General features: G+C 45.3%; 1 protein-coding gene across 1 annotated transcript in view; it reads right to left on the bottom strand.

Annotated features, from left to right (window-relative positions):
• Nucleotides 1–13,425, bottom strand: part of LOC135368170 (uncharacterized) — an 84,033-nt gene that overhangs the window by 50,312 nt on the left and 20,296 nt on the right. The window contains exons 3-7 of the mRNA XM_064601293.1: nt 11,062–11,187; nt 9,121–9,205; nt 8,623–8,652; nt 6,070–6,227; nt 832–1,164 (exon numbers count right to left, since the gene is read on the bottom strand). Of these exons, the coding sequence (XP_064457363.1) occupies nt 832–1,164; nt 6,070–6,227; nt 8,623–8,652; nt 9,121–9,205; nt 11,062–11,187 (732 nt within the window). The remainder of the gene's footprint in view (nt 1–831; nt 1,165–6,069; nt 6,228–8,622; nt 8,653–9,120; nt 9,206–11,061; nt 11,188–13,425) is intronic.

Raw genomic sequence — 13,425 nt, 5'->3', positions numbered from 1 at the left:
TGACATTAATAAAAAAAAAAAACGTACGGGACTTGTCCGTTGCTCCATTCGTGATTTATGCTGGAACAAAGACGCAAGTTTGCACTTTCGCTTTCCTCCTTAAAAAGGGTGGCAAAACATAAGGGCCTGTTATTGGCCTCCTCAAACCATTTGAGGGGACCAATGATAGATATGATAGATAGATAGATAGATAGATAATTTTATTTCACACTGAAGGCGTTGGAAATCAGGGCAAAAAAGCCATGTGGCTTAACCAATAACGCGCCTTTCGGTAAAGTCGCCCTTCTTGAGAAGGAAAAGGAAAGAATGGAGAAGAGTAAAGTCCGACGCACAAGGAGCGATTTCGATCGCGTTTCGCGCCCGCCGGCATTGAGGCGGCAAAGTTTTGACGCGCACGTGCAGATTTTCACCATATATCGGCTATCAAGGAGAGCCTAAAAAGAAAAAAGAAAAGAAAAAAACGCTTGGCGTTGCGACGCTGCTGAAAGCTGGAGGGACTTTCGCCCCACTGTAAAAAAAATACGATCGTGTCCACTGGTGTCTGCCGGTTTATACTGACGGTATACCACAGTAATTGTAAATAAGGTTGAATCAACGTAAAACAACGGGGAATAGGCCGCCACCGCGCGGCGATTCGTAAGCGCCGTCGGGCCGAGTTCAAGATACAGCAAATCGCCGTCACCGGCAAGTTGGCATTGTGGAGAACCGACAGGAGTAAAGTCACCAAAAATCTGCGGCATGGCTTCTTGACATCTTTATACGTTTTCAGTTTGCGAAAGAGATCGACAAACGAAGTAAGTGTGGACATGAACTGCTGAAGCATTCACTTACCGCGTAAGATGACCGTGACCTCGTCTGACCAGAATGTCTTCCCACTGGGTAGAACTTTGAGCCCGCATTTGTAATGACCTTGGCTGGACTCGTTGGTGAACGCCCATACATTTACTTCACTCACTATGTCGGGCTTAATGGTAGAATGACGTGCGTCCAGGTAGACGTCGTTCTTCGTCCAGACGTAAATGTATGATTTTGAATAGAGGCTCGGATCTAGGGCTGTCCCATTGTCAAAGCGGGCATTGCAGTAGAGAACGAAATCCCGCATTTGCCAACTTAGCAAGATTGGCGGTCGGTTGGATGTTAACGATACAATCACTTGTGCGTCACCTGGAAGTAAATCATAAAGACACGCATGGCGTTGGTTAAAATTTGCGTGGAACCTCCGCTCTGAAGAGGCTCTGATCTGGAGACTCCAAGGCTTTCTATTCATTATGCAGTTTTTTATCTATATATATTTATACAGGGTGTTCCCTTTTACCTGCAACAAATTTTCACAAAAAGGGGAGTTACCTTAGGGCGGTTTTACTGTTGGCGTTGGATTGCTCGACGGGCCTGCTACTATAGGAAACCAATTTTTTTGCTCATTTTGGGAACTAACTAACAGATATATTTTAATCAACGTAGCCTCGGTGCTACCTCGAGAACGCTCCTCGACTCCGAGTTTGGCTGGTGTCATGGAGGAAGACAGGTCGTTCGCTGCGTTCATCGACTGCGTTTTGGGCTACGATGACCTTTAGCCTGTGCCTAAAAAGTGCTAGCTGGCAAATTCTGAGCGCTCGGAAAGCGCCACGGGAACATGCGAGATTTGCTTCATTTTGAACAAGCGATCATGACTGCTCGAGATCTGGCAAAAAAAGTTGCTACGAAATGACCACCCCAATTCGCCAAAAGGGACCATGAAATGACTTTCGCGAATTCCGCTGTACTCTGCAGGAAACAGTTCTCACGATCCCTCACTATCGTACACACATCGACTTTTAGCCGTATTCAGTACAATGGGGGCGCAGTTGTCAGACAAAAATAGCCGGACGTGACAGCCGAATACATGCCTTCGAAGCGTGTTTGCGTCATCACCATCCAATCCCCTCAGCAAACTGTGAACGACGACGAGGACTAACCCCACGGGACCACGTGGGTTCATGGTTTCGGTTTGGACAACAAAGACATCGCATATCTGCCGTCGAAATCACTTGAAATATGGCGAAAGGCACATTGTCAGCGATGGAGGAAGAGATTATGCGACACAAACAGCGTCTAGCAATCGTTCGGTACGCAGCAGCTCGTAAAAGATCACCGACAGAGACATTCTCTGACGAAAAAGAAGTTCAGAGAGGAAAACGTGTTCGAACGCGCTCCGGTAACCATGCTGACAGTCAACGGCTATTCGCTCCGAGATCGAACGGTGTCGCCGCGCTGCGGAGAAACTCTGAACTATCGCAATGTGGAGGCGTCGTCTACTTTTACACGTTTATTCCGCGTTCAGTGCCGTATGCAGAACCGACCAGTATCGTACCATCGCGGCACAGGTGATCTTCCGGTGAATATACACAGGAATTACGGAAAGGAACCATCATATCCGAACATCGGCCCACGTGTTATCCACACTAGAATGGTGACAGTGCCGCCCCCTATAGGTCGATCTCGCAGCGAATATTACATTTCTCGTAGTATTCTGCGCGAGCGGTAAGATGCAACCTAGACTGGTCGTATCTTGAAACACGAAGAAAGTTCAAGAAATGGGAGGGAGGGCAACCATTGGGTGCTTTTCGTGGCCCACGTGAGCGCTCCTGAGTGTCAATCAAATCTCAGGTCAAGGTTACCGAGACGCGGGCACTTTGAAATATTTTCATGACGTCAAAATGACGTTTTGGTTGCCCGGGGGGGGGGTTGAGGGGGTGATGTCGTTGCAGATTTCACCAATGTAAACAATTCGGGAGATATGAGGAAAGACAGCCGTTGGACAGTTTCCCACGTGACGGCCCATGTTGTCAATCAAACCAAAGTTCAAGGAAAGAGAAAATGCAACTTTTGCCAGAAGTTCCGTGACGTTGCGCAACTTTTTTTTTCCACCGAGAAAAGTTCAAGGAAAGATAGTGGCGAACTTTGAAGTTTGCCAGAAAGATTGCGGCCGCTTTTATTGCCGGTCCTTTACTACTGCGCCTCTGGCTCCGCATTTATCATGAGTATCGTTTTAAATAACAAACAAGGATTTTTGCCAGTGTTACTGACTGTCGAAGAACGCTGTTCATTCGCTGTGTGACCATCTGCGCAGAGCCTATGCTCTCAGAACCGAACTTCACCGCATAGTATGTTGTGCGCCAACTACAGCCACGAATGATATGCTTATCGCTTCTGATTCGAAGAGATAGGGGGACATAGGCATTTTCATAGCAATTATCATATATTCAACTTGCTATACGCCGTCCCCCCCTCGATCTTCGAATCAGAAGGGGTAATCCTATTATTCGTGTAAATGGTTTGCGGACAACGTGCTATGCGGTGAAGTTCTGTTCTGAGAGTGTAGGATTCACGCAAGATGCGCTTCTCGCCACGGATAATGGCATAATTACGCACAAGATTGTTGTGTTCTTCACGTACGACATTGTACCTCCGACAGCAGACCGTGATGTCCTCTTGTTTTCACGTGGATTCCTTGCTGTACAAAAATAAGATTTTCCATTGAGACGCGGAGGAGCACAACAGCTTTCCTTCTCATTGAGAGGTGCATCCTAAATATAGAATGCACACAATAGAGACATGAACACTGCATGTGTAGGGCGTTGGAAAGCGTTGGTGCTCTTCTATGCAGCGGAGCAGTACCTCGAAATGAGCGCTTGCAAGTGCACGAACCCACGGTTTTTCGGACACGCGACTTTTCCGCCCCTTTTACCATGAAGTGGTTGTGTCGTCGCAGTGTGGACACTAGACTATTTACATGTGCTCTAATTTATAAAGGGTCATTTTGAAAAAGAAGCCAGCAGATACATAGAAAAAGGAAATACCGAAACAAATAGTTTTTTTTTACCGAAGCGTTATTGTGTTCACTGATCCCGAATACACGTATACGGCATACATGCCGATAAAGCGGATGTGTCATGTAATGTGTCACAAAACAGAGGCTTAAAATTCCACTTCGAAGTGTCACTGGCGCTTGTCATCGACAAACTTTTGGTGTGACTTGCGCGCACTTGATCGATTTTCAGCCGCGAGAAATATTCTGAATAGAATTCTGAAATGTGCCAAGCTAGCGCAACTTTTTTTTTTATATTTCAATTGTTTGTTGTTGTCTTTCTTTGTGTTTTTTTCTTGTCCGAAACAGAAAGGGCATTTCGTTTTCACAACGAATTTCAACACAAAACACATTACCCTACTACAATAAAAATAGCTAGAGAAAATTTTCTTTGCGCAAAATCCCCACCGCGTTAATTACTCCGTCACGTAATGTAGAATTCTGTTGAAAGAAACGATGCGTCTCTCCTTCAGTTCCCTCTCCCATGCGGGCTTCCCTCTTCCATTCCCTCTCCCATGCTTCTGCTGATAGCGGCAGCAACGTTCAAACGACCCAGCTATCTGAAGCAACAGTTAGGAGGTTACAAGAAAAGCCGCGTCATCGGGTGCTTCGTCTTTTCGACTTTTTCTCTTTTCTTCTTCTTTTTGCGTTTGCATAATTTGACGGAGGACTGCACGGCAGGCAATTTCCGTGAATCCTACAACAGTTTCCTTTTTACCATTATCCAGTAACGCGGGTGTTTTGTGATGCCATGGGATCAGGCCTCGAGTCATGCTGTTTCTGTACATGTATATAGTTTGGAAGAAATACTGATTCGATTCAAAATTGAACATATAATTCGGTATTCGACTCGGAACAGAGTTATGTTAGTCGGGATCCGAAATATTCTAGTGTTCGCGCAGCCCAAATATATGTGACAATGTATGATTTGACTTTAAGGCCTTCAAGGATGTATTGCTCTGCATTTCACTCTTTACCGGAGCGTAGAGGAGTGGTGCGCCTTCTCGTCCTTCATTCACTCTTAAAAATGAACTTCACCGCATAGCACGCTCTTAGCCAACCATCATCTCGAATGATATCGTTATCTGCCCTGATTTGTTGAAAACGGTAGGCGTACGCCTTTTCTGTGACAATTATGAACAGCATAAGTGTCACAGAAAAGGCGTACGCCTACCGTTTTCAACAAATCAGGGCAGATAACGATATCATTCGAGATTATGGTTGGCTAGGAGCGTGCTATGCGGTGAAGTTCATTTTTTGAGAGTGTTCTATCACGCTCGTGCCAGTGGGCGGGTCGCGCACACACCGACCTTGACCGGCACTGACGCAGACCCAACTTCAGTTGCCGGAAAAGGGAAACATTTTTCTTGAACTGGGGAAGTTCAAAACTCCTCCCCACGCGACGTCATCTTTTGAACATACGCTCTATAAGAAAAAAATGAGTAAAACGGTGAGTAATCGCAGCTTCTACTCCCCTTAGTCTCCCAATTACTCCCCATTTTAGTCCCCGAACGCGACATTTAGTCCCGGCATTTACTCCCCAGGACTGCAAATTGTCGCTGAACTTCGCGAATGGTCTCCCGAATGCAACAGTCTATACGTAAATTATGTGCCCTTGGTCTATTTGAACGGCATAAGGCTGTATAACTCAGCCAACGTAGCAATTTTCCAGCCACACAGAGTAAGAAACAGTTAGCGCTTCTTTCTTCCCAAGTTGTGCGCTACGTATAGGGCACAAGATTTTATATCACTCGATATATCACGGTTGACGGTTTGCTTCAAAGTAATTTCATGCATGCACACGAATTATGTACTTGGGACCTTTACAACAGCGCGTGAAATGCAGTCTCCACTCTGTAACATTCATTTACTCCCGTGCATTTACTCCCGAAAGGGACTATTTTTTTGTGACAATGCATTTAGTCCCCAAAAGGAGTACAAGTACCCATTTTTTCTTAGAGTGTAGTTCTGGTTTGACGAGTCTAACACCCTTGCTCGTAGTAACTTACGAGACTCACAAACACCGTTTAGTGTCCCTTTAAGGCTAGTCATCATTGAGAATGACAACGCTTTGTGCACGTGGTCCATTGCGGTGTCCTACAATTAGACTCACCTTCTTCTGAGAATGCTGGAGCCACACCGGAAATCATTCAATCCTCACAATAATTGCGAGTTGAATCATCTGTTTCTTCTATAGAGAAATACTCATGGAAGGAGCTTACTCATGTCGGCGTAAGGCAGCCATGGTAGACATGCAAACGGAAACTTTTCTTCGCAGTCGATCGTGTTGATTTGTCTTGCTGACACGTTTAAGACCGCACAGTTATGTGTGATATTCCAGTTGCCTATGCCTTGGCCAGAAGCAGATAGAGCATTGCCCCTGAAATAGTATACGGGAACACATTGTAACGAAAGTAGTTCAGTTCTGTACTGCTAACATACAGGGTGGTTCAAAAAAACGTGTCATTCGGACTTTATAAAAAAAAAGAAAGAAAAAACGGGCCGACGGAAAAATACAGGGTAAAGGCATTTGTGTGGCAACGAATTTGCCATCTTGCGGAAATATTTTCATTTGATTTTGATTAAAAGAAATTAAATTTCTTTAATTCAACTTCAAAATTTCCCAAGTCAACGTAACGTTTTTTTTGTTTTTTTTTACAGAATTAGAGAGCCCGTACACTCTTAAAAATGAACTTCACCGCATAGCACGCTCCTAGCCAACAATCATCTCGAATGATATCGTTATATGCCCTTATTTGTTGAAAACGGGAGGCGTACGCCATTTCTGTGACAATTATGAACAGCATAAGTGTCACAAAAAGGCGTACGCCTGTCGTTTTCAACAAATCAGGGCAGATAATGATATCATTCGAGATGATGGTTGGCTAGGAGCGTGCTATGCGGTGAAGTTCATTTTTAAGAGTGTACACTCTTAAAAATGAACTTCGCCACATAGCACGCTCCTAGCCAACCATAATCCCGAATGACAACGTTCTCGCCCCTGATTTGTTGAAAACAGGAGGAGGAGCCTATTTTGTGCCATGATGCACGGCACAAAATAGGCTCCTCCTCTCGTTTTGAACAAATCTAGGGCGAGAACGTTGTCATTCGGGGTGATGGTTGGCTAGGAGCGTGCTATGTGGCGAAGTTCATTTTTAAGAGTGTAGCGAACTTAATCAGATCCACCAAGAAATCCGCTCAATATTGCAAACGGAACTGCCCCCCAAAAGTCCCGAAATTGAGGCTTCAAAGTTTCGGATGTTCAGCGCACCAAACCAGTCCCAAAGATGCGTGGAGAGGAGGACATGCTCATGCCCCCATGAAGCTAGAACAATTTATCGCCGGACCGGCGTGTAGCACGAGAGGCGCCGATAACAAGGCGAGTGACATTCCACCATACGTTGATAAGCGGCACAAAAATGATTCCGCCTCTTTTTTCCCGCACTCTTTTTTTTTTCGACCTTCTATCTGTCATGGGGGCAGGAGCATGTCCTCCTCTCCACGCATCCTTGCGACTGATTTGGTGCGCACACTCTTAGAAATGAACTTCACCGCATAGCACGCCCCTAGCCAACCATCATCTCGAATGATATCGTTATCTGCTATGATTTGCTGAAAAACAAGGGACGTACGCCATTTTTGTGACACTTATGAGCATCAGTGTCACAAAAAAGGCGTACGCCTACCGTTTTGAACAAATTAGAGCACATAGCGATATTATTCGAGTTGATGGTTGGCTAGGAGCGTGCTATGCGGTGAAGTTCATTTTTAAGAGTGCAGTTGAATACCCGAAACTTTGAAGCCTCGATTTCAGAACTTTTTTTGGGCAGTTCCATTAGCAATATTGAGCGGATTTCTTGGTGGGTCTGACTAAGTCCGCTACGGGCTCTCTAATTCTGAAAAAAAAAAAAAAGTTAGGTTGACTTTGGAAATTTTGGAGTCCAATTAAAGAAATTCAATTTCTTTTAACTAACATGAAATGAAAATATTTCTGAAAGGTGGCAAATTCAGTTGCCACACAAATGCCGTTTACCCCGTATTTTTCCGTCGCCCCGTTTTTTTATAAAGTCCGAATGACACGTTTTTTGAAACATCCTGTATATCTGATTAAAAACCACACTCTTAACAATGAACTTCGGCACATAGCACGCTCCAAGCCAACCATAATCCCGAATGACAACGTTCTCTGAATGGTGGCTGATTCCGAGCGTCTTTAGTCGCCAAAGGAGCGGAAGTCTTCGTGGCACCGGAAGCTGTGACGGGAGCTCGTTTATGTTTACCCGAGAATGTCATGTATATATGAGTTCGGTTTACATATTCATCATTTATTGTTGTTGTTGTTGTTACATATTCTTTGCACTGAGCAGCATGCCAATGCGCTCTTTCGGTCAGCTATCCGACCGTCAATTACGTCTTCTTCTGCCTTGTTTCCACATGAGGGTGACGGAACATTAGGAACAGCCACAAGAGACGCTTCCCTCTTCCCTAGTCCTTCCCTGCTCCTTTTCTTCCTTCCCGCGTGTGAACTAGATGAACACGTAAATGAAAGCCAGAGAGCTGAACGCGCATTGGTACACTGCTCCGCGCAAGCAATATTTAAACCGAAACCAATTAGGTTTCCAAAAGAAAAAAAAAATCTCTCAGTGTCGACGTGTAATTTTCTGAAATATTCGTCGAATGCCCCAGTAAAAGAGAGGTTTCGAAAGCATCTGAAGAAAACTTTTAAAGTTAGGAGTTTTATTTAATTAATGAGCGTATAGAAATGAACGTCTCACCAATCAGTTCCTGGCTTCCAGGGAAGATCACTGAAACGAAAAATTTTCAATAGCACTGCCTGTTTATGAATTATTTTAGCAGGGGGACATTGGTTGAACACCTGGTTGATTATTTTTTATTTATTTACAGATACTAGTGGCCACCTCCTGGGGCCTGGGGGGGGGGCGAGCGGTACAAATAACAAGAACAACGCACATCGTTCATAAGAATTGAGCCTCAACTCTCGCTAAGAATTGTCCAACGGTACGTGCGGACACAACATCGTCTGACACGCTATTCCACTCATCAATCGTTCTCGGGTAAAAAGAGAATTGAAAAGCGTCCAATGTGCAGTTATACGGTTTCATGTGAAAACTATGGGCATTACGTGTGGGGCGCTTATCGAACAATGAAGCATACTTGTCCTTATCAATGTTAAGCCCATCCCAAAGTACCGATTGGGATAACTGCAAGATATTATGCACTAGGTATAGAATAGATAAGAAAGAAATGCTTACAGGACGAGGCCTGGCATAGGGTCCAGCCAGTGGTAGAATCCACCGAGCACTTTCATATTCAACCAGAAAACGGGCTCATCTGAAGCTGGTTATAGAAAGATGCTTTGAAGGCAACACAGAAAGCCACGAAACATTCAAGAACACCCTAAAACAACACAAAGAGCGACGACGGATTCCTATCGCACGCCGAAGTACTGTATTTACTGTCAGAATTAATGCACCCTTTAACCCCAAAGGTGTAGCGAAATACGCGGTGCAAGTGCGTCTCTGCGCATGAGAGGAGGCAGGGAGAGGGAAGAGGGAGGGCGCCACCTTAGCCAATGGGGCTTCCCGAGTGGAGTAACCGGGAGAGGAGATATGCGCAGAACGCTTGGTTACTTGCAGAGCGTATTGAGGGGGTTGCGCGAATTACGCGAAGAAAATGGGCACTCGCCACATGCTGGCGCCGTGCACTCTTAAAAATGAACTTCACCACATAGCACGCTCCTAGCCAACCATCATCTCGAATGACAACGTTCTCGCCCTAGATTTGTTGAAAACGGGAGGTGGAGCTATTATGTGCTGATTATGCACGGCACAGGATAGGCTCCGCCTCTCGTTTTCAACAAATCAGGGGCGGGAACGTTGTCATTCGGGAGGATGGTTGGCTAGGAGTGTGCTATGTGATGAAGTTCATTTCTAAGAGCGTAGTTAAATTCTACCAAATTTGTGGCGCTGTCGAACACTATGACGCAATTTGTTTACACACAGAGGGACGTCTATCGTTGGACATAAGCGAAAACGATCTAAGCGTGTTGCACTCCTCTGCAGGCAACTCAAGGTCTAACTCAACTACTCACGCGTGCTGCACCTGCGTAATGCTATTTTGTGCTAACTCGGAAGTAACTCTTTCTTTTTTTAAGTAACTCAGTAACTGCCAGTTACATCTCATGCTGAAGAACTTCGTTATTAACTTAGTTATATTTTGCACACGGTAAATTAACTTGTAACGAGCTCTTTTTGACGCGTAACTTCTCAATCTATGATTGAGACTAATGCTCACACATCGTCAAGAAAGAAGAGATTGCGGAGAGGCACGAGTGCAGTTTCAATGAGTACACGTGACGATAGTGCATTATCAAATATCGCCGACTTGGACGCACATAGCGATCGAAACAGCACTGGTGGGTAGCATCCCAGAGTGCGTTACCAAACTGACTATCATGGTTCCATCCTTCTCTCTCTTCACCATGTTCAAACATTATTCTGAAGTTATAAAACATTTGGCCAGTTTTGAGTTGGTGTGGGTGTTTGTGCTATCTATCTCCGTTACCTAATTTCCAAGGCAGTGGTACCTGCACAGAGCGTTAACCTTTAGGTGTAAAAGTTTGGGGTGCATTAATTATGCGAGCAAATGTGGTGGCACAAAAGTGTACCCTTTTAAAAATGAACTTCACCGCATAGCACGCTCCTAGCCAACCAACATCTGGAATGATTTCGTTACCTGCCTTGGTTTGTTGAAGACGGGGGCGTACGCCTTTTTTGTGACAATTATGAACAGCATAAGTGTCACAAAAAAGGCGTACGCCTCCCGTTTTCAACAAAATCAGGGCAGATAACGATACCATCCGAGATTATCGTTAGCTTCACTCTTAAAAATGAACTTCACCGCATAGCACGCTCCTGGCCAACCATCATCGCGAATGATATCGTTATCTGCCCTGATTGGTTGAAAACAGGAGGCGTACGCCTTTTTTGTGACACTTATGCTGTTCATAATTGTCACAGAAGAGGCGTGCGCCTCCCGTTTTCAACCAATCAGGGCAGATAACGATATCATTCGTGATGATGGTTGGCTAAGAGCATGCTATGAGGTGATGTTCATTTTTAAGAGTGTAAGAGCGTGCTATGCGGTGAAGTTTTGTCTTTAGAGTGTAGGAAAGGAAGACTGAAAGTGCCCACCTTCATGCAGGCGCACTGCCGTTTCAACGTCACTTCGGAAAGCCAAAGTCATGAGGTAATGCTGGTGACCGCAAAACTGTCGCGCCTCCTCGAATGTACGCGGGCGCTCCTCTATCATCACGGCGTCTGCGTTCATCAACAAAGAGAACACAAGTGAGCGATACAGAAAGGTAACACTGATGCAACATTGCACATGTCAAAACGTTTTGCTAACCATTGTGTAAAGGCAAAAACACAGAGACAGCGAAATGACATACAAACAAAAAGCTGTTGCTACCAACAAATATTTAAACATGTGGTGGACATTTGGATATGCGTGATCCATTGCATCATGCACGCATTGCAGTGCAACTCAAAAGTTTTTCACGGTTCACGGTTTATCGTTTACATACTGCGTTATTATCTCGCATTCCGAGGAAAAGTGATGTATATGAGGCATCGTTCTCGCAAATAAATTGATATTCTTGTGCACAAATGTTTACTATTGTGCAACAGGAGTTGTAGACAATCATATCTGTACCCAGGCAAAAAAAAAGAAAGAAAAGAGAAAAAGAAAAAATGAACTGTGAAGTCAAGTGGTACCACTTTGTTCCCAGTTGCCTGGTCATGATCTGGACCCAAGTGGGACCAAACTGGTTGCAGCTGGAACCTCAAGTGGTACCAGTTCAAGCTGGGCTAGCGGCACCTGGAAAGTGAAGTGGTACCAGTCACAAGCTGGGCGGGTGGCAACTGGACATAAAGTGGTACCAGTTCAAGCTGGACTGGTGGCAACTGGACATGGTTATGTTGGTGGAAGACGGGTGGCTCCCAGCCACGAGCAACAAACATGCAGCTGCCGTGCGCTCACTGGAGACTAATGTCAGCTAACCAAGCCTGACATGTTTATTGCGGGTGAGTAGAGGGCGCTAGTGATTGTACATAACACGCCCCTTTTCGACTGTAACTAAGGGTTAATCTAGAGGGTACATAAGACTGATCAGTCCTGGCACCTGGCGGGTGGACGGATGATACTTTCTGAACGTGTCACATTTACTGGTGCATGTGGAGGTTGGTGCTTCACAAATGGTGGAACTGTGCGAGTGTGGACATCTCCATACTTGTGCTGTGCTCTCTGTCTGCGTTTGAGAAATTTCTCGTGAGCATCAGTGGGAAACAGAGGTTTCAGGTTTTGTGACAAGGTCGGGATGAATGTTCTGAGTTTCCAGCCCATCGGCAATTCAGCAGGTGAATGTGCTCCAATAGTTGGGGTGGCACGGTAGTTGAGTAGGACCACAGACAGGTCCTTGCCATCGCCTGTATGACTTGACCAACATGCTTTTAATTGTCTGTATTGTTCGTTCCACCTGATCATTGGACCTGAGGCACAGCGGTGATGCTGGTTTGTGAACAATGCCCCATTCTTGCAAAAATGCTTACCAGACTTCCTCCTTCCTCAGACTCTCTCAGAGACTTCCTCAAACTTCCTCAAAAAAGACTTCCTCAGACTCAAATGGCGGTGCACGGTCAGGCACAAGCACATTGGGGATTCCAAAACGAGCAAAAATGTCTTTTCGAACCGGTATGATAGATGCCGCTGTTGTTGTTTCCATATGTTTCCCCAAGCAGCACAATGCACTGAAAGTCGAGTGCAATAGGGGTGGACGGTATGTGTCTTATCAATGTTCTTTAGTCTCACCAGTCTGTTCAAAGCATTCCACCTACACGTCCACCCTCATTGCACTCGACTTTCGGTACATTGTGCTGCTTGGGTCACTTCCACATACTTTGAAAAGTAATCAACAACAAGGATGTAAGTGCCATGTGGAAAAATCAACAGCCAATTTTCCCCATGGTCGGGTTGGGAGGTTTTAGTCAAGCAATGGCTGCTGGGGGTCAGCTCTTTGGTTGGATTGACAAATGTTACAGCTGGAAATAAGAGCTGCGACGTCCTTCTTGAGCGTATAGACCAGTAAACACTTCGGGTTGCTAACCCTTTACACGCCACGATGCCACGATGTGCCTGCTGAAATTTCTGAAGAACATCAGCTTTTTGAGTCGCTGGAATGACTAGTTGTCCATAGCAAATGTCACGTACAGTTCACTCCTTATGTGAAAGTATGGTCTTGCCACAGGATGAACATCTAGAAAGACGATCTGGCCATCCTTGTTGAACGTGCTTGGTTAGTAGCTGCAGAAGTGGATCCTGACTTGTTGCTTCTTGTATCTGCTTCAGCTTGGTTGGTGATGCTTGAACAATACTTGACACTGCAAGTCCTGGATCAGTGTCCGCTGTTTCCACCTTGGATGTTGGGTTTGGTGCCCTTGATAGTGCATCAGCCACAGTCGGTTGCTTTCCTGGCACATATACAAGTCTAATGCTGTAGC

This window comes from Ornithodoros turicata, chromosome 9 (genome assembly GCF_037126465.1).
Source record: "Ornithodoros turicata isolate Travis chromosome 9, ASM3712646v1, whole genome shotgun sequence".
Classification (NCBI taxonomy): domain Eukaryota; kingdom Metazoa; phylum Arthropoda; class Arachnida; order Ixodida; family Argasidae; genus Ornithodoros; species Ornithodoros turicata.
Note: the sequence above shows the minus strand (reverse complement) of the source record. Positions and strands in the feature narration are given on the sequence as shown.